The sequence below is a fragment of the Anomaloglossus baeobatrachus genome, chromosome 12 (assembly GCF_048569485.1).
Source record: "Anomaloglossus baeobatrachus isolate aAnoBae1 chromosome 12, aAnoBae1.hap1, whole genome shotgun sequence".
NCBI lineage: Eukaryota > Metazoa > Chordata > Amphibia > Anura > Aromobatidae > Anomaloglossus > Anomaloglossus baeobatrachus.
Window position 1 is genome coordinate 81,561,217 of NC_134364.1, and position 18,476 is coordinate 81,579,692.

The following is an 18,476-nucleotide window of genomic DNA, read 5'->3' on the forward strand; positions in this document are numbered from 1 at the left end:
ATGTTGAACGGTTTTTCAGTTCTCCGATGTTATTCGGAGTTAATTTGTTTAAACCAGTTATTGGCTTCCTCCTTCTTGCTTTGGCACTAAAACTGGAGAACCCGTGATATCACGGGGGGGGTATAGCCAGAGGGGGAGGGGCCTTGCACTTTTGATGTAGTGCTTTGTGTGGCCTCCAGAGGGCAGTAGCTATACCCCAATCGTCTGGGTCTCCCAATAAGAGCTAGAAGAAAAGGAATTTACGGTAAGTAACAAAATTCCCTTCTTTTCACACATGTTGTTGCTTAGTTCTATTCTTCCCATTCTATAGATGTTGTTTTCATTTTTGTTGCCCAGTTTTCGAATTTTGCCTTTTAGCTACTTAGCCAAAACCGCCACCATCTGATGTGTATCAGGTCTCTGACCTCTCCACCACAGCATAATGTTGGTGGAGACGAGGATCGGCATTAACATGCTTGATTCTTTTATTCTCAAGAAGAATGGGGTGATGCCAGACAACTATGGTGGTAGCTTCCTCACAAATTAAAAATGTGTATGAGTCGGCCATCTCTCCTGTCTAAGTTTTTTACATTCTCATCTTCATCAATGAATATTCTCTGATAATGTTTGTGGGGGGGGGGGCACTTTTGCAATTTACTTTTTATTAAAGTGCGCAGCCGTTTTTAAGATATTTATTGGTTTATGTTGGTTCCAGCTCATTGCCTAGGAGACCGACCACCGCTGTGGTCTCACTAGCCAGGAGTGACCGGTTCTGCAGGGTCACTGGCGCGTGCTGCGATCTGAGGAATTATTGCATTGCGCCGTATGTGCACATGAAGCCTCTGGCTGAGCCTTCTTGTGACTGATGGTGCTGGAGATATTGAATATTAATATAGCTCTTATTCATGTTTTCTTTATGTGCAGAGATGCATCATGGGAGCTAGAAGAAAACGCTTTCCAGGAGCTTTTGGTGCGACATCAGCATTGTGATGTTGAGAAATGCCTTTGCGAGAAAGGTCGGAATTATAATATGCCGGAGAGGTGAGTCTTCTTGTGATTGTATGTAAGAATATAGGTGGGCCGTCCACACCGTGTGCCAATAGCCTCATGAAAGCATATGTGTAAGCCCACATCGCCCTGCCAGTCATTTGTCTCGGGGAAAATTAACTGTTTCCAGGTGGGATTCTGTCCAATCTGACTTTTTTCTTCGCTTTAGATTAAGAGATTCTTGAGGGGATATGGTGGAGTCTGCCACAATCGAGACCTCAGTAGAGTAGAGGATCAGATGGGGCACTCAATCATGAGACTGGCAGCTGGACACTGGCTTAGGCCTCCTTCACACGTTCTTGTCTCCGGTACGTGTGACCTCCGTTTTCACACATGCCGGAGACACGGACACACGTAGACCCGTTAAAATCAATGGGTCTGTACACAATTGCATGTTTTCTCACGGACATGTGGCGTGTTCCACATGACGACATGTCCGTTTTTCTCCGGTAACAAGGATGTCACATGGCCCGCACACTGATGTACTCCATGTGACATCAGTTTGACAGGTACCAAAGAAAACACATTTCTAAGAAATAAAATGATTATACTCACCTGTTTCCAGCGCTGCTGTCTTTGGGGCTGCTGCTGCTGTCTTTGGGGCTGCTGCTACTGTCTTTGGGGCTGCTGCTACTGTCTTTGGGGCTGCTGCTACTGTCTTTGGGGCTGCTGCTACTGTCTTTGGGGCTGCTGCTACTGTCTTTGGGGCTGCTGCTACTGTCTTTGGGGCTGCTGCTACTGTCTTTGGGGCTGCTGCTGCTGTCTTTGGGGCTGCTGCTGCTGCTGTCTTTGGGGCTGCTGCTGCTGCTGTCTTTGGGGCTGCTGCTGCTGCTGTCTTTGGGGCTGCTGCTACTGTCTTTGGGGCTGCTGCTGCTGTCTTTGGGGCTGCTGCTGCTGCTGTCTTTGGGGCTGCTGCTGCTGCTGTCTTTGGGGCTGCTGCTGCTGCTGTCTTTGGGGCTGCTGCTGCTGCTGTCTTTGGGGCTGCTGCTGTCTTTGGGGCTGCTGCTGCTGCTGTCTTTGGGGCTGCTGCTGCTGCTGTCTTTGGGGCTGCTGCTGCTGCTGTCTTTGGGGCGGCTGCTGCTGCTGCTGTCTTTGGGGCGGCTGCTGCTGTCTTTGGGGCTGCTGCTGCTGTCTTTGGGGCTGCTGCTGCTGTCTTTGGGGCGGCTGCTGCTGCTGCTGTCTTTGGGGCGGCTGCTGCTGCTGCTGTCTTTGGGGCTGCTGCTGCTGTCTTTGGGGCTGCTGCTGCTGTCTTTGGGGCTGCTGCTGCTGTCTTTGGGGCTGCTGCTGCTGTCTTTGGGGCTGCTGCTGCTGCTGTCTTTGGGGCTGCTGCTGCTGCTGTCTTTGGGGCTGCTGCTGCTGCTGTCTTTGGGGCTGCTGCTGCTGCTGTCTTTGGGGCTGCTGCTGCTGCTGTCTTTGGGGCTGCTGCTGCTGCTGTCTTTGGGGCTGCTGCTGCTGCTGTCTTTGGGGCTGCTGCTGTCTTTGGGGCTGCTGCTGTCTTTGGGGCTGCTGCTGTCTTTGGGGCTGCTGCTGCTGCTGTCTTTGGGGCTGCTGCTGCTGCTGTCTTTGGGGCTGCTGCTGCTGCTGTCTTTGGGGCTGCTGCTGCTGCTGTCTTTGGGGCTGCTGCTGCTGCTGTCTTTGGGGCTGCTGCTGCTGCTGTCTTTGGGGCTGCTGCTGCTGCTGTCTTTGGGGCTGCTGCTGCTGCTGTCTTTGGGGCTGCTGCTGCTGCTGCTGTCTTTGGGGCTGCTGCTGCTGCTGCTGTCTTTGGGGCTGCTGCTGCTGCTGCTGTCTTTGGGGCTGCTGCTGCTGCTGCTGTCTTTGGGGCTGCTGCTGCTGCTGCTGTCTTTGGGGCTGCTGCTGCTGCTGCTGTCTTTGGGGCTGCTGCTGCTGCTGTCTTTGGGGCTGCTGCTGCTGCTGTCTTTGGGGCTGCTGCTGCTGCTGCTGTCTTTGGGGCTGCTGCTGCTGCTGTCTTTGGGGCTGCTGCTGCTGCTGTCTTTGGGGCTGCTGCTGCTGCTGTCTTTGGGGCTGCTGCTGCTGCTGTCTTTGGGGCTGCTGCTGCTGCTGTCTTTGGGGCTGCTGCTGCTGCTGTCTTTGGGGCTGCTGCTGCTGCTGTCTTTGGGGCTGCTGCTGCTGCTGTCTTTGGGGCTGCTGCTGCTGCTGCTGTCTTTGGGGCTGCTGCTGCTGCTGCTGTCTTTGGGGCTGCTGCTGCTGCTGCTGTCTTTGGGGCTGCTGCTGCTGCTGCTGTCTTTGGGGCTGCTGCTGCTGCTGCTGTCTTTGGGGCTGCTGCTGCTGCTGCTGTCTTTGGGGCTGCTGCTGCTGCTGCTGTCTTTGGGGCTGCTGCTGCTGCTGCTGTCTTTGGGGCTGCTGCTGCTGCTGCTGTCTTTGGGGCTGCTGCTGCTGCTGCTGTCTTTGGGGCTGCTGCTGCTGCTGCTGTCTTTGGGGCTGCTGCTGCTGCTGTCTTTGGGGCTGCTGCTGCTGCTGTCTTTGGGGCTGCTGCTGCTGCTGTCTTTGGGGCTGCTGCTGCTGCTGTCTTTGGGGCTGCTGCTGCTGCTGTCTTTGGGGCTGCTGCTGCTGCTGTCTTTGGGGCTGCTGCTGCCGCTGTCTTTGGGGCTGCTGCTGCTGCTGTCTTTGGGGCTGCTGCTGCCGCTGTCTTTGGGGCTGCTGCTGCCGCTGTCTTTGGGGCTGCTGCTGCTGCTGTCTTTGGTGGGGCTGCTGCTGCTGTCTTTGGTGGGGCTGCTGCTGCTGTCTTTGGTGGGGCTGCTGCTGCTGTCTTTGGTGGGGCTGCTGCTGTCATTGCTTCCGGGCCCACTCGTGAATTTTCTCTCCACCGCAGACCTGGAAGCAACAGTAGCGCCAGAGACAGGTGAGTATAGAAGTTCATGCTCTCTGTGTGCTATGCGGATGTCACAGGGATAGCACACTGACAGCACACGCTGAACATAAGCACCTACACCACAGACTGTGCAAAACGTGTGTGTTTTGCATGGACTTGTGCAAGAGGCCTTAGAAGTATGGGCTGTTATAAATTACGACTATGCTTGTGAGCAGCGGCTAAGACAGACGGAGGGGAATGGGAGGTGGACAGTCCCTTTTTAAGCTTTTATCAGGCAAATGTACAGCACTCAGAAGAGCAGCCTTTCTGCAGACATTGCGCCGCTCACTGTTAGAGGAGATGTCAGCACTGTGCATGGCCACTTTTCCTTTTCTCCCCGCTCCATACAGTAAGTGGGAAGTTGTACGCTGCCAGTGCTGTGGATCCAGTGGTACGCACGTCGCCTGCTCTTCAGTGGAGGGTGTGAGCCACACATGGGAATGTGCAGAGTGTCGCAGTATGAGCTGCTCTCCAGGTAACTCAACAGCACTCTACAACCTTTCCTGCAACCCTATGACAAATAGCCATAAAGTAATGCCTTTTTAAAAGCCTTGTCTCCTGCTACATTGTATAATATTCTGTAGACTCTTGTTCTGACTAGTTACTCAGCTAATATGGAAGACCTTGTGAAAAATCCTGCAGCAATGAGGATTCACCTACACAAATACAGTGATACTATAGCTGGGATGGTTTAGGAAACCTGCACTCGCAGGGGGTTGGACCTGATGGCCCTTGAGGTTTCTTCCAACTCTACCTACATTGTATGATTCTATAGAAATTGCACATATGGATCATGTCATAGGTTCCCTTCAAATTGAAGCCATTTGTGAACTTTTCTCAACACTGTTCCCTATCAGTATGGGTTTGGAGTCTGGGAAGAAATCTGACAGCCCGGGGGAACGCAGGCATCAAGGAAAACATATAAACTCCTTGCAAATTATGGTGGGATTTTAACCCAGGACCCCAGTACTGCTACCCAATGAGCCACCGTGCTGTCAAAAATAGGATGTGGCAATTTTATATACATAAGTAGCCTTTTCTTTATCGTTCCTTTGGGAGACCCAGACCATGGGTGTTTAGCTTCTGCCTCCGGAGGACACACAAAGTACTACACCTAAAAGTGTAGCTCCTCCCTCTGAGCTTATACACCCCCTGGTAGCCAGTCCTAGCCAGTTTATCGCTTTGTGTTCAGGAGGTCATACATCCACACATGCATTCTCATCTGATTTGTTTGACTTTTGGAAAGAGTTTGAAGAAAAGCGGGTCCATGTCTGGACTCCCGGCATGTCCCTTCTCACCCCACTGTGTCGGCGGTGTTGTTAAGGTTGATTTACAAGGCTGAAGCCTTACATGCCGCGCTCCTTCACCATCCCTTCTGGGCTCTAGCTTGAAGTGGGAGCCAGCACGGTCTCCATGCCTGGCAGGAGTCCGGTCTCCATCCACAGCCCCTTGAGGATTCTGTTGGACCGGAGCACTCATCCCCAGGGACATGGCCCTGCGTCTCAGCAGCTAAGTACCTGAGACGTTTATGTTGGGGGTCCTGGTTCTTTATTGTAAGGGGAGAGTATGCTGTATGTGATTGTTTTAACTTTTCCGGTGGGTTCTCTAGCTTTTGCCTGAGAACCGCGCCGATGGTGCCTGCTTGTCGGCCTCGCCGCTTAAATTTAGGCCCCGGCTTCGCCGGAGGCCTAGTTTCATTTTCCTGCCCTCGCATGTCACTCATGCAGAGGGACAGGTTCGGCTCCTCCCGGCGGCCGTTCTACACAGGGGAGGGACACTCCCCACTGCTGGGGCGTCCCTCCTTCCCTGCAGGTCTCTATAGCCCTCCAGTTCCCGCTCTTTTATAGGAGCGCCCTCTTCTCAGGCAGAGTTCACTCTGCTCTGGGACATCCAGCATTCTGCATCTCTGCTGAGGTGCTGCGACTGGGGGACCGGGCTTCGGGATCTGGAGGGCACACAACACCGCGCTCAGCGGTCTGGTAAGCCACAGCCGGTCTCCGGTTGTGGACCTCTGTATATTTTGTCCAGGACTTTGATGAATATGCATCAGCCCCCCTCACAGGGTGCCTCTAATACTCTTGACAGAGGACTCCTATCCTCTGACCTCCGTCCATCGGAGCTCACGGAGGATTCATCATCTGATCCCAGACCACGTGCTTCTAAGAGAAGGCGCAGGGTTTCCTCCCCCTCCCCATCCCACGGCTCTGTCTCAAGAGCTGACTCTCAAGATGAGGAGGATGCCCTCACTGGGGGCTCGGAGGCTATGTATCCCATCGATTTCTCTGAGGGTGACTCAGATCTTAGTGACTTGATTGCTTCTATTAATTCTGTGCTGGACCTCAATCCGCCAGTGTCTCTTTGGCAGAAAAACATCAGTTTACCTCGCCTAAGAGAGTGAAGAGTGTGTTCTTTAACCACTCCAGTTTTCAGACCGCTGTGACCAAACCCAGGGCCTGCCCTGACAAACGCTTTCCAAAGCGTGGTTCTGATGACCGGTTTCCATTTCCACCTGAGGTGGTCAAGGTGTGGTCTTACTCCCCAAAGGTAGACCCCCCGGTGTCTAGGCTCTCAGCCCGGACCGTTGTGTTGGTGGCTGACGGCACCTCACTTAAGGATTCCACTGACCGTCAGATTGACCTTCTGGCCAAAATCTGTGTATGAAGCTGCGGGGGCCGCGTTTTCCCGACTTTTGCAGCAGTGTGGGCTCTCAAAGCCATTTCTGCTTCTCTAGAGGAGATGCATTCCCTCACCAAGGAATCTATGCCTGAGATGGTTACCTTAACTGCTCAGGCTTCAGCTTTTTCATCCTATGCCATGTCTGCCATGCTAGAGGCTGCTCACCGCACTGCGGTGGCTTCAGCTACTTCTCTTGTTATCCGCAGGATTTTGTGGCTTCGAGAGTGGAAGGCAGATGCTTCTTCCAAGAAGTTTCTTGCTGGGCTCCCTTTTGCTGGTTCACGGCTGTTTGGTGAACAGCTGGATGAAATCATTAAAGAAGCTACTGGCGGGAAGAGTACTTCCATGCCACAAACCAAGACCAGGAAACCCGCCCAGGGTAGGAATCAATCGAGGTTTCGTTCCTTTCGTTCCTCCAACTGGTCCTCCTCTAAGCCTTCCGCCTCGTCCGCTAACTCAGCCAAGGATCAGAAATCCAACTGGCGCCCAAAAGCGCGTCCGCAGAAGACCGCAGGAGGTTCTGCCACTAAGGCAGCTTCCTCATGACTCTCGGCCCGCTCCAGCCACGTCCTTAGTCGGTGGCAGGCTCTCCCACTTTGGCAACGCTTGGTTAAAGCAAGTCTCCCATCAGTGGGTGAGAGACATCATATCTCACGGCTACAGGATAGAATTCTCTTCCAGCCCTCCAAACAGATTTTTTCTCTCAACTCCCCCCTGCTCCAAGGCCGCCGCCTTCTCGCAGGCCGTGGCGTCCTAGCAGGCAAACGGAGTGATTGTCCCAGTTCCCGCTCAGGAACGGTTCAGAGGTTTTTACTCAAACCACTTCCTAGTTCCAAAAAAGGACGGTACCTTCCGGCCCACCCTGGATCTCAAGCTTCTCAACAAGCATGTCCGGGTGCGGCATTTTCGCATGGAGTCTCTGCGATCAGTCATTGCCTCTATGACCCAAGGGGAGTTCCTGGCGTCCATCGACATCAGAGATGCCTATCTACATGTGCCAATCGCAGTGTCACATCAGCGTTGGTTACGTTTTGCGATAGGAGAGGATCATTTCCAATTCGTGGCTCTCCCCTTCGGGTTAGCCACGGCCCCTCGGGTATTCACCAAGGTCATGGCGGCAGTGATTGCGGTCCTGCACCTCCAGGGGTTAGCAGTGCTTCCTTATCTGGACGACCTTCTGGTCAAGGGTCCATCCAGCGCAGACTGTCAGCGGAGTGTTTTGCTCACTCTTGCCACCCTAGCCCAATTCGGGTGGATTGTCAATCTTCCCAAATCCACTCTGACTCCGACCCAGAGTCTCACGTACCTAGGGATGCAGTTCGAGACTTTGCCGGCACTTGTGAAGTTGCCCTTAGACAAACAGCTGTCACTCCGGTTGGCGGTGCGCTCTCTCCTGAGGCCCCGCCGTTATACCCTCAGGCGTCTGATGCAGGTGCTGGGTCAAATGGTGGCCTCCATGGAGGCGGTTCCCTTTGCCCAGTTCCATCTGCGTCCTCTGCAGCTGGACATTCTCCGCTGTTGGGACAAGCGGCCTTCCTCCTTACAGAGGTTAGTGGCTCTGTCGCCACGGACCAGGAGCTCTCTTCAGTGGTGGCTTCGACCCCTCTCCCTGTCCCAAGGGCGCTCCTTCCTGACTCCGTCCTGGGTGATTCTCACCACTGATGCCAGCCTATCCGGCTGGGGAGCGGTACATCTCCACCACAGAGCACAGGGCACTTGGACTCCGTCCGAGTCAGCCCTTTCAATCAATGTGCTGGAAACCAGAGCTGTGCTTCTAGCTTCTAGCTCTCCTAGCCTTTCACCACCTGTTGGCGGGCAGGCACATTCGAGTCCAGTCAGACAACGCGACAGCGGTTGCCTACATCAATCACCAAGGCGGGACACGCAGCCGCCTGGCAATGTTGGAGGTCCAACGCATTTTTCAATGGGCGGAGGACTCCAAGTCCACCATATCCGCAGTCCACATCCCTGGCGTAGAAAACTGGGAGGCAGATTATCTCAGCCGTCAATCCGTGGACGGTGGCGAGTGGTCCCTGCACCCGGCAGTGTTTCAGTCAATCTGCCGCAAGTGGGGCACTCCGGACGTGGACCTAATGGCATCCCGTCACAACAACAAGGTTCCGGTTTACGTGGCTCGCTCCCACGATCCTCAGGCCTTCGCCGCGGACGCTCTGGTTCAAGACTGGTCCCAGTTTCGTCTGTCCTACGTGTTTCCTTCTCTAGCTCTCTTGCCCAGAGTCCTGCGCAAGATCAGAATGGAGGGCCGTCGAGTCATCCTCATTGCACCAGACTGGCCCAGGCGAGCTTGGTATCCGGACCTGCTCCAACTGTCCGTGGAGATGCCGTGGCATCTTCCGGACTGTCCAGACCTGCTCTCGCAAGGTCTGTTTTTCCGCCCGAATTCTGCGGCACTCAAATTGACGGCGTGGCTCTTGAGTCCTGGATTTTGACGGCTTCTGGTATTCCTCCTGAAGTCATCTCCACTATGACTCGGGCCCGTAAGTCTTCCTCCGTCAAGATCTATCACAGGACTTGGAAAATTTTCCTGTCCTGGTGTCGCTCTTCCGGCCATCCTCCTTGGCCATTCTCGTTGCCGACCCTTCTGTCTTTTTTACAGTCCGGTCTGCAGCTAGGACTGTCCCTCAACTCTCTCAAGGGACAAGTCTCAGCTCTATCAGTGCTGTTCCAGCGGCGTCTCGCCCGGCTGGCTCAGGTCCGCACCTTCATGCAAGGTGCGTCTCACATCATTCCGCCTTATCGGCGGCCCTTGGATCCCTGGGACCTTAACTTGGTCCTCACGGTATTGCAGAAACCCCCTTTGGAGCCCCTTAGGGAGGTTTCTTTGTATCGTCGTTCTCAAAAGGTGGCCTTTCTAGTTGCCATAACTTCTCTCAGGAGTGTCTCTGATTTGTCTGCGCTCTCCTCGGAGTCACCTTTTTTGGTTTTTCACCAAGACAAGGTAGTTCTCCGTCCGACCCGGACTTTCTTCCTAAGGTGGTCTCTCCCTTCCACCTTAACCAGGATATTTCCTTGCCTTCCTTCTGTCCGGCCCCTGTTCATCACTTTGAGAAAGCGCTGCATACTCTAGATCTGGTGCGTGCTCTCCGGATCTATGTGTCTTGCACCGCTGCGCTTAGGCGGTGCACCTCTCTTTTTGTGCTAACCACAGGGCGGTGCAAGGGTCTCTCTGCTTCTAAGCCGACCTTGGCCTGTTGGATTAGATCGACCATTTCGGACGCCTACCAGAGTACTCGGGTGCCTCCCCCGCCGGGGATCAAAGCACACTCGACCAGAGCTGTCGGTGCCTCTTGGGCTTTTAGGCACCAGACTACGGCTCAACAAGTCTGTCAGGCTGCCACTTGGACTAGCCTGCATACCTTTTCGAAGCACTACCAAGTGCATGCTCATGCTTCGGCAGATGCGAGCTTGGGCAGACGCATCCTTCAGGCGGCTGTCGCCCACTTGTGAAATTAGGCTCCGCCTACTTCTTAGTTTTTTCTGTTTATTCCCACCCAGGGACAGCTTTGGAACGTCCCATGGTCTGGGTCTCCCAAAGGAACGATAAAGAAAAAGAGAATTTTGTTACTTACCGTAAATTCTTTTTCTTATAGTTCCGTATTGGGAGACCCAGCACCCTCCTTGTTGCCTGTTGGCAATTTTCTTGTTCCGTGTGTTATCACCGGCTGTTGTCGTGGACAGAGTCTCCGGTTGTTCCGGTTCTTACTCGGTTCTACTTGTGGGTGGCTATTCTCCTTCAACTTTTGCACTAAACTGGCTAGGACTGGTTCTCCAGGGGGGTGTATAAGCTCAGAGGGAGGAGCTACACTTTTAAGTGTAGTACTTTGTGTGTCCTCCGGAGGCAGAAGCTAAACACCCATGGTCTGGGTCTCCCAATACGGAACTATAAGAAAAAGAATTTACGGTAAGTAACAAAATTCTCTTTTTTGGACCTTTGTAACTTGAAAACCCATTCAGTCGTATTCAAGGACAGTAGAGATGAGATTTTTTTTTTCTCCCATAGTTATATTATTGTGGTGTAAAATACTGTTTTAATTTCATATTTTTCATCTCATTTTTCAGTAAAAAAATCACGCCCTGCATCCCTTAATTGGTCGGAAACGCTTAATAATACTGGGTTTAATACTGAGCAGCAATCTCCAAAATGTAGAAGGCAATCCAAAGCACCAAGTCAAGTTCTCTTAAAGTAAGTACCAATACGGGATCATCGACAAGTGCTACTGTGGGTTTCCAAAAATAAGCCCAACCCTGAAAATAAGTCCTAGCAGGCATTTTCAGCGTAAGTTTTAAATGTAAGCACTTCCCCGAAAATAAGACCTAGTCGCAGATCAATAATGAAGCGTGCATGCAGCTAAAAAGTTAAAGATACTGCAGGACACTTCATTATAGAAAGCAGAGACCCCCAGAAGAAAGAAGACAGAAGATCTTGTAATCATACTCACCAGACGCCAAACGGGACAACCTGCAGTGGATCGCGCCCCCGCACACATGGGGTACGCGCCCCCGCACACATGGGGTACGCGCCCCCGCACACATGGGGTACGCGCCCCCGCACACATGGGGTACGCGCCCCCGCACACATGGGGTACGCGCCCCCGCACACATGGGGTACGCGCCCCCGCACACATGGGGTACGCGCCCCCGCACACATGGGGTACGCGCCCCCGCACACATGGGGTACGCGCCCCCGCACACATGGGGTACGCGCCCCCGCACACATGGGGTACGCGCCCCCGCACACATGGGGTACGCGCCCCCGCACACATGGGGTACGCGCCCCCGCACACATGGGGTACGCGCCCCCGCACACATGGGGTACGCGCCCCCGCACACATGGGGTACGCGCCCCCGCACACATGGGGTACGCGCCCCCGCACACATGGGGTACGCGCCCCCGCACACATGGGGTACGCGCCCCCGCACACATGGGGTACGCGCCCCCGCACACATGGGGTACGCGCCCCCGCACACATGGGGTACGCGCCCCCGCACACATGGGGTACGCGCCCCCCCGCACACATGGGGTACGCGCCCCCGCACACATGGGGTACGCGCCCCCGCACACATGGGGTACGCGCCCCCGCACACATGGGGTACGCGCCCCCGCACACATGGGGTACGCGCCCCCGCACACATGGGGTACGCGCCCCCGCACACATGGGGTACGCGCCCCCGCACACATGGGGTACGCGCCCCCGCACACATGGGGTACGCGCCCCCGCACACATGGGGTACGCGCCCCCGCACACATTGGATAATACTGATTGCTGATTCTGTCCAGCAGGGGAAGATGGGACGCAGTGGAGCGCAAGGACCTGCGGTGGAACACATCGATGCGTTCCATTGCAGGTCCTTGTGCTCCACTGCACTGTGTCCTATCTTCCCCTGCTGGACAGAAGCTGTGTGTGTGTCCGTGTCCGCCGAACATCCCAGAGCCACATGCTGAAAAGCGAGCGTGCCTCAGTTAATTTATTTTAAAACCATTTGTGCTAAAAAAAAAAAAAAAAAAAAAAGGTATCGGACAATTTCCAGGTAAATTCTAGGGCACCACCTCAAGTGTAGTTTACGGCCTCATTTTCTGCTGCACCTATTATACTCATAGGATCACATCCGTTTGTCAGTGCCTTGTATGATGATTATTTTTCTTTCCCCACCAGGCAGGCTCCAAGATACATTTCTGACATTCTGCAGGAGCTGAAATCTCAGATAAATACCTCCACATTTGCTCTGAAAGTGCAAAGCAAGTCCCTATGGAGTAGTTCTCTTAGTTGTTTCCGCAGGGAAGATTTTTCTCCGTATAAAACTCTACAGCTCACCCTCAGTAATCGATGCAAATTAGAGGATATGTCTCTGTCCTCTTATTTTCATCTGCTACTTGATGCCATCCAGAATTCCAGCTTGTTTGAGGGATCTGAGCGTAAAAATCTTTCATTAAACATGAATGGTGAGTATATTATTTCCAGCGAGAGTCAGTGATGGATCCATATGTAATGTACAGATATAGCATTGGGTATACACACTGCATCAGATTTTACCAGATTTTTCCACTGTGTAAGCATATACAAGTGCATCTCCATAAATTAGAATACCCTCAGTTATCATTTTTTTTGGATTATAAGACACACTTTTCCACCAAAAAATTAGAACGGAAAATGAGGGGGTGCGTCTTATAATCCGAATGTAGCTTACCAGGGGGTGGTGGAGAGAGGGGTCACAGGAGGCAGGGCGTCCCTGCTCTGTGTGGTTGGTGGGCAACAAGGCACGGGCTATTCTGAAGATGTTGGCGGTGTGGGCTTCAAATAATGGCGCCCATAGTTGGCGCGTGCACAGATGGAGCCCTCGGCTCAAGCTCTCATCTGCGCACGCGCCAACTATGGGTGCCATTATTTGAAGCCCACACCGTTTACCTCTTCAGAATGGCCCGTGCCTCACCACCTAGCTCAAAGTGGTGGCTTGGAGCAGAGGCACCTGATAGATTGATGAGAAGGTCCCGGTGCATTGTCACTCCAGCAGATACAATCGGGACATAACTGTTAGATTTTAGTGTTCTCCTATACTAATTCTGTAGTAATGTGTGGTGGTCTCCTTCCACAGCGCTAGCCGATGACCTGTACTATGAAGCCGGCAGAATGGTGGCCCTTGCGTTGGTTCATGGAGGGGTGGCACCAAGCTTTTTCTCACAGACCCTCTTCTATTGCCTTATTTATGATTCTCACCACGTACAACCAGTGTTAGAAGATGTAGCGGATCCCAATATCTTACAGGCAATACTGCAGGTAATAAATAGGAAGTCTACAAGTTTTGTTTTAGGAGCCCAAGGCCTTGGGTTATTGTCAGCTAAAAACTTGTATTTTTTTTTTCATTTCCTGAGTTCTAGACGCAAATAACTTTTTTCTATCAGTTCTCATTGGTGAAATAATACTTTAAGTGATATGTTTGGGCAGAACAGATACAGTCATATGAAAAAGTTTGGGCACCCCTATTAATGTTAACCTTTTTTCTTTATAACAATTTTGGTTTTTGCAACAGCTATTTCAGTTTCATATATCTAATGACTGACTGGACTGAGTAATATTTCTGGATTGAAATGAGGTTTATTGTACTAACAGAAAATGTGCAATCCGCATTTAAACAAAATTTGACTGGTGCAAAAGCATGGGCACCTCAACATAAAAGTGACATTAATATTTTGTAGATCCTCCTTTTGGAAAAATCACAGCCTCTAGTCGCTTCCTGTAGCTTTTTAATGAGTTCCTGGATTCTGGATGAAGGTATATTTGACCATTCCTGTTTACAAAACAATTCCAGTTCAGTTAAGTTTGATGGTCGCCGAGCATGGACAGCCCACTTCAAATCATCCCACAGATGTTCAATGATATTCAGGTCTGGGGACTGGGATGGCCATTCCAGAACATTGTAATTGTTCCTCTGCATGAATGCCTGAGTAGATTTGGAGCGGTGTTTTGGATCATTGTCAGCTGAAATATCCATCCCCTGCGTAACTTCAACTTCGTCACTGATTCTTGCACATTATTGTCAGGAATCTGCTGATACTGAGTTGAATCCATGCGACCCTCAACTTTAACAAGATTCCCGGTGTTGGCATTGGCCACACAGCCCCAAAGCATGATGGAACCTCCACCAAATTTTACTGTGGGTAGCAAGAGCTTTTCTTGGAATGCCGCGTTTTTTTGCCTCCATGCATAACGCCTTTTTGTATGTCCAAACAACTCAATCTTTGTTTCATCAGTCCACAGGACCTTCTTCCAAAATGTAACTGGCTTGTCCAAATGTGCTTTTGCATACCTCAGGCGACTGTTTGTGGCGTGCTTGCAGAAACGGCTTCTTTCGCATCACTCTCCCATACAGCTTCTCCTTGTGCAACGTGTGTTGTATTGTTGACCGATGCACATTGACATCATCTGCAGCAAGATGATGCTGCAGGTCTTTGGAGGTGGTCTGTGGATTGTCCTTGACTGTTCTCACCATTCTTCTTCTCTGCCTTTCTGATATTTTTCTTGGCCTGCCACTTCTGGGCTTAACAAGAACTGTACCTGTGTTCTTCCATTTCCTTACTATGTTCCTCACAGTGGAAACTGACAGTTTAAATCTCTGAGACAACTTTTTGTATCCTGCCCCTGAACAACTCTGTTGAATAATCTTTGTTTTCAGATCATTTGAGAGTTGTTTTGAGGAGCCCATGATGCCACTCTTCATAGGAGATTCAAATAGGAGAACAACTTGCAAGTGGCCACCTTAAATACCTTTTCTCATGATTGGATACACCTGCCTATGAAGGTCAAAGCTCAATGAGGTTACAAAACCAATTTAGTGCTTTAGTAAGTCAGTAAAAAGTAGTTAGGAGTGTTCAAATCAAGAAATTGATAAGGGTGCCCATACTTTTGCACCTGTCAAATTTAGTTTAAATGCAGATTGCACATTTTCTGTTAGTACAATAAACCTCATTTCAATCCAGAAATATTACTGAATCCATCAGTTATTAGATATATGAAACTGAAATAGCTGCTGCAAAACCCCAAATTGTTATAAAGAAAAAAGGTTAACATTAATAGGGGTGCCCAAACTTTTTCATATGACTGTATACTATTTCTAATTACAGAAATTGTATCCAAGTGCTAGGGAGGACGTACAGATGCCCCTCATATTAGTGAGTGATGTCTGTATCCCTGCCGTATACCCCCTCCATGTAGGCCCCTATGACTAAAAATTCCAACCTCAGTTTTGTATTCTGTACAACCAAACAACGGTGCTTATAAGTATCAACCCGTTACATGGAAGCGGGCAGAATTATTGGCCTTTATAGGGGCAGTAGTTTTCTTTTTCCCCTCAATGCGAGGCATGTGTAATGTACATGTATACATATTTACTGGATAAAATGGGGAATATGATGCATATTTATGGATGACTTGGCATCCCATGGGACCAATAATCAGATGATACAGATTGCCGACCAAGGTGGAGCCTGCACAGAGATCATAGCGGACTATAGAGTAAACTGACTGGCGGTGACCTATATGATTGCAACAAGCTATAGGAGTATGAGGTTTTCACAAGTAGCCAACAGAAGTAAATGGGTACAGTATAAATTAGAAAACCGAACCATGAGCTAAAATTATATTTTCTTCAGCGCTCTATTGGGAGACCCAGACGACTGGGGTATAGCTACTGCCCTCTGGAGGCCACACAAAGCACTACATTAAAAGTGCAAGGCCCCTCCCCCTCTGGCTATACCCCCCCGTGGTATCACGGGTTCTCCAGTTTTAGCTTTGTGTGCGAAGGAGGTCAGACATTCCATGCATAGCTCCACAGATTTTAGTCAGCAGTAGCTGCTGACTATGTCGGATGGAAGAAAAGAGGACACATATAGTGTTCCCAGCATGCTCCCTTCTCACCCCTGGATGGTGTTGTAAGGTTGAGGTACCTATTGCTGGTACAGGGCTGGAGCCTGACATGCTGTTTTCCTTCCACATCCCCTTGTAGGGCTCTGTGGAAGTGGGATCCTGCCGGCCTCTCAGCTCTGATGCCGGGCTCCATCCACAGACCCATTAGAACCTGATGGATTCGGAGCAGGAGTACGATCAGGGACAGGGCCCTGCATCTTACAGGTACTCTGTGTCCCCGGCAGGCACAGACACACTCCGGGCTGGCTGGGTGTTATAGTGCGCCGGGGACCGCAACGTGGAGTTGGTGTCCCTACAGATTACTGGGGGATTGTTTGTGTTTGGGAACGCAGCGCCGGCCCCCTCTGGACCGGGCGGCGCTGCTGTGACTTGTGGTGCGCCGGGGATCCGCCGTCCGCGCTTTTACGGCGGCGGCGGTTATAACTTTAGTCCCCGGCTTTTTGGGCCTAGGACGCCGGCAGCTCCGTTTCGTTCCCGCCCCCACCCTGTCATTCAGGGTAGGGGAGAGACGCTGTTCGCAAGCAGCGACGAGGGCTGGAGCCTGATTTACATGCTCCAGCCCTCTCACTTGGCACAGAGGGAAGCAGGCTTCCCGCTCTTGGCCAGGAACGCCCAGGGCCCGCCCCCCTTCCTCTCTCGAGACGCCGGCAGCCATTACATGCATGCCTGGCTGGAGGAAGGACGCAAGGCTCTGGGAGACCTGGACTAGGGGCTATCTGGCGACCACACACCCGCTTTTTAAGCGGGCGGTAAGCGATTTTTCTGTGCTGGTCCCTCTAGTGCCTCACTGTGTATCAGTGTACTGGATACAGTTATATAGATATTGTATTTCTTGCACTGTGAGGTGCGCTTCTGGCTGCATATCCCAGATCGCTCTGTGGAAGCAGCAACATGTCATCCTCAAAACGCAAGGCGGCCAAGGCAAAAAGGGCTGTGTATACTGCGTGTGCTGCATGTGGGGCTAATCTACCAGCAGGCTCTGATGACCCCCATTGTGTGCAATGCTCCGACCCGGTGCTGCTTCGCCAGCCGGAGTCAGGAGAGGTAGCGACCCAGGCTGAGACGCTTGTAAGTTCTGCCCCGGTGACAGGGACGGACTTTGCAGTTTTTGCAGATAATATGTCTGTATCTATGGCAAAAATCCTTGAGACCTTGCAATCTATGCATGGGGCTCAGTCTCTGGGCACGGCGAGGCCTCTGTCCTCAGGTCCCCCTTACTTGGAATGTATCCAGCCCACAGGGGGGTCCCCGGCTTCACAGGCCGAGGATTATGACTCAGATGATGGCCCCAGCCACCCTAAGCGAGCTCGCTGGGAAAGACCCTCGACGTCTTCACACTGCTCAGGGTCTCAGCGCAATCAGTCTCCCTGTGATGTGTCTGATGAGAGTGATCAGGAATCCACTCCTGGAACCCCTCTCAACCTGGATACCCCGGATGGGGATGCCATGGTAGACGACCTTATCTCAGCCATCAATAGGCTGTTGGATATTTCTCCCCCAGCCCCTTCAGCAGAAGAGGCGGCTGCGGAGCAGGAAAAGTTTCGTTTCCTTTATCCCAAGCGTAAATTGAGTGCTTTGTTAGATCACTCTGACTTCAGAGAATCAATCCAGAAGCACGACGCTCACCCAGAAAGGCGTTTCTCTAAACGATCTAAAGATACGCGTTTCCCTTTCCCCCCTGAGGTGGTCAAGCGCTGGACACAGTGTCCAAAGGTAGACCCCCCGATTTCCAAACTTGCAGCTAGATCCATAGTTGCAGTGGAGGATGGCGCTTCACTTAAAGATGCCAATGACAGACAGATGGACCTTTGGTTAAAATCTGTCTATGAAGCTATAGGCGCGTCGTTTGCTCCGGCATTCGCAGCCGTATGGGCACTCCAGGCTATTTCAGCTGGCTTAGCAAAAGTGGATGCTATCATGCATCCAGCAGTGCCGCAAGTGGCGCACCTTACCACGCAGATGTCGGCGTTTGCGTCTTACGCTATCAATGCGGTCCTAGAATCTACCAGTCGCACCTCAATGGCGTCCGCCAATTCGGTAGTTTTGCGCAGAGCCTTGTGGTTAAAGGACTGGAAAGCAGATGCTGGTTCCAAAAAATGTTTAACCAGTTTGCCTTTGTCTAGAGAGAGACTGTTTGGCGAGCCATTGGCTGACATCATTAAGCAGTCCAAGGGTAAAGACTCCTCTTTACCACAACCCAGAACACCCAAACCTCAGCAGAAAAAGTGGCAGCAGAGGTTTCAGTCCTTTCGAGGTTCGGGCAAGACACCATTTACCTCGTCCAAAGGGACTCAGAGGACGCAAAGAAACTCAGATTCGTGGCGGACTCACACACGCCCCAAGAAAGCAAATGGAGGTTCCGCTTCCAAAGCGGCTACCTCATGACTTCCAGCCCCCCCCCTCCGCATCGCCGGTCGGGGGCAGGCTCTCCCGCTTTTCCGGCATTTGGATGTCACAGGTCAAAG

General features: G+C 51.9%; 1 protein-coding gene across 2 annotated transcripts in view; it reads left to right on the plus strand.

The window, feature by feature from the left end:
- Positions 1 to 18,476, plus strand: part of G2E3 (G2/M-phase specific E3 ubiquitin protein ligase) — a 196,808-nt gene that overhangs the window by 89,433 nt on the left and 88,899 nt on the right. For both annotated transcript variants that reach the window (XM_075330240.1, XM_075330239.1), the window contains exons 9-13: positions 904 to 1,020; positions 4,246 to 4,370; positions 10,652 to 10,775; positions 12,247 to 12,533; positions 13,184 to 13,365. In XM_075330240.1, coding sequence (XP_075186355.1) covers positions 904 to 1,020; positions 4,246 to 4,370; positions 10,652 to 10,775; positions 12,247 to 12,533; positions 13,184 to 13,365 — 835 coding nt within the window. The remainder of the gene's footprint in view (positions 1 to 903; positions 1,021 to 4,245; positions 4,371 to 10,651; positions 10,776 to 12,246; positions 12,534 to 13,183; positions 13,366 to 18,476) is intronic.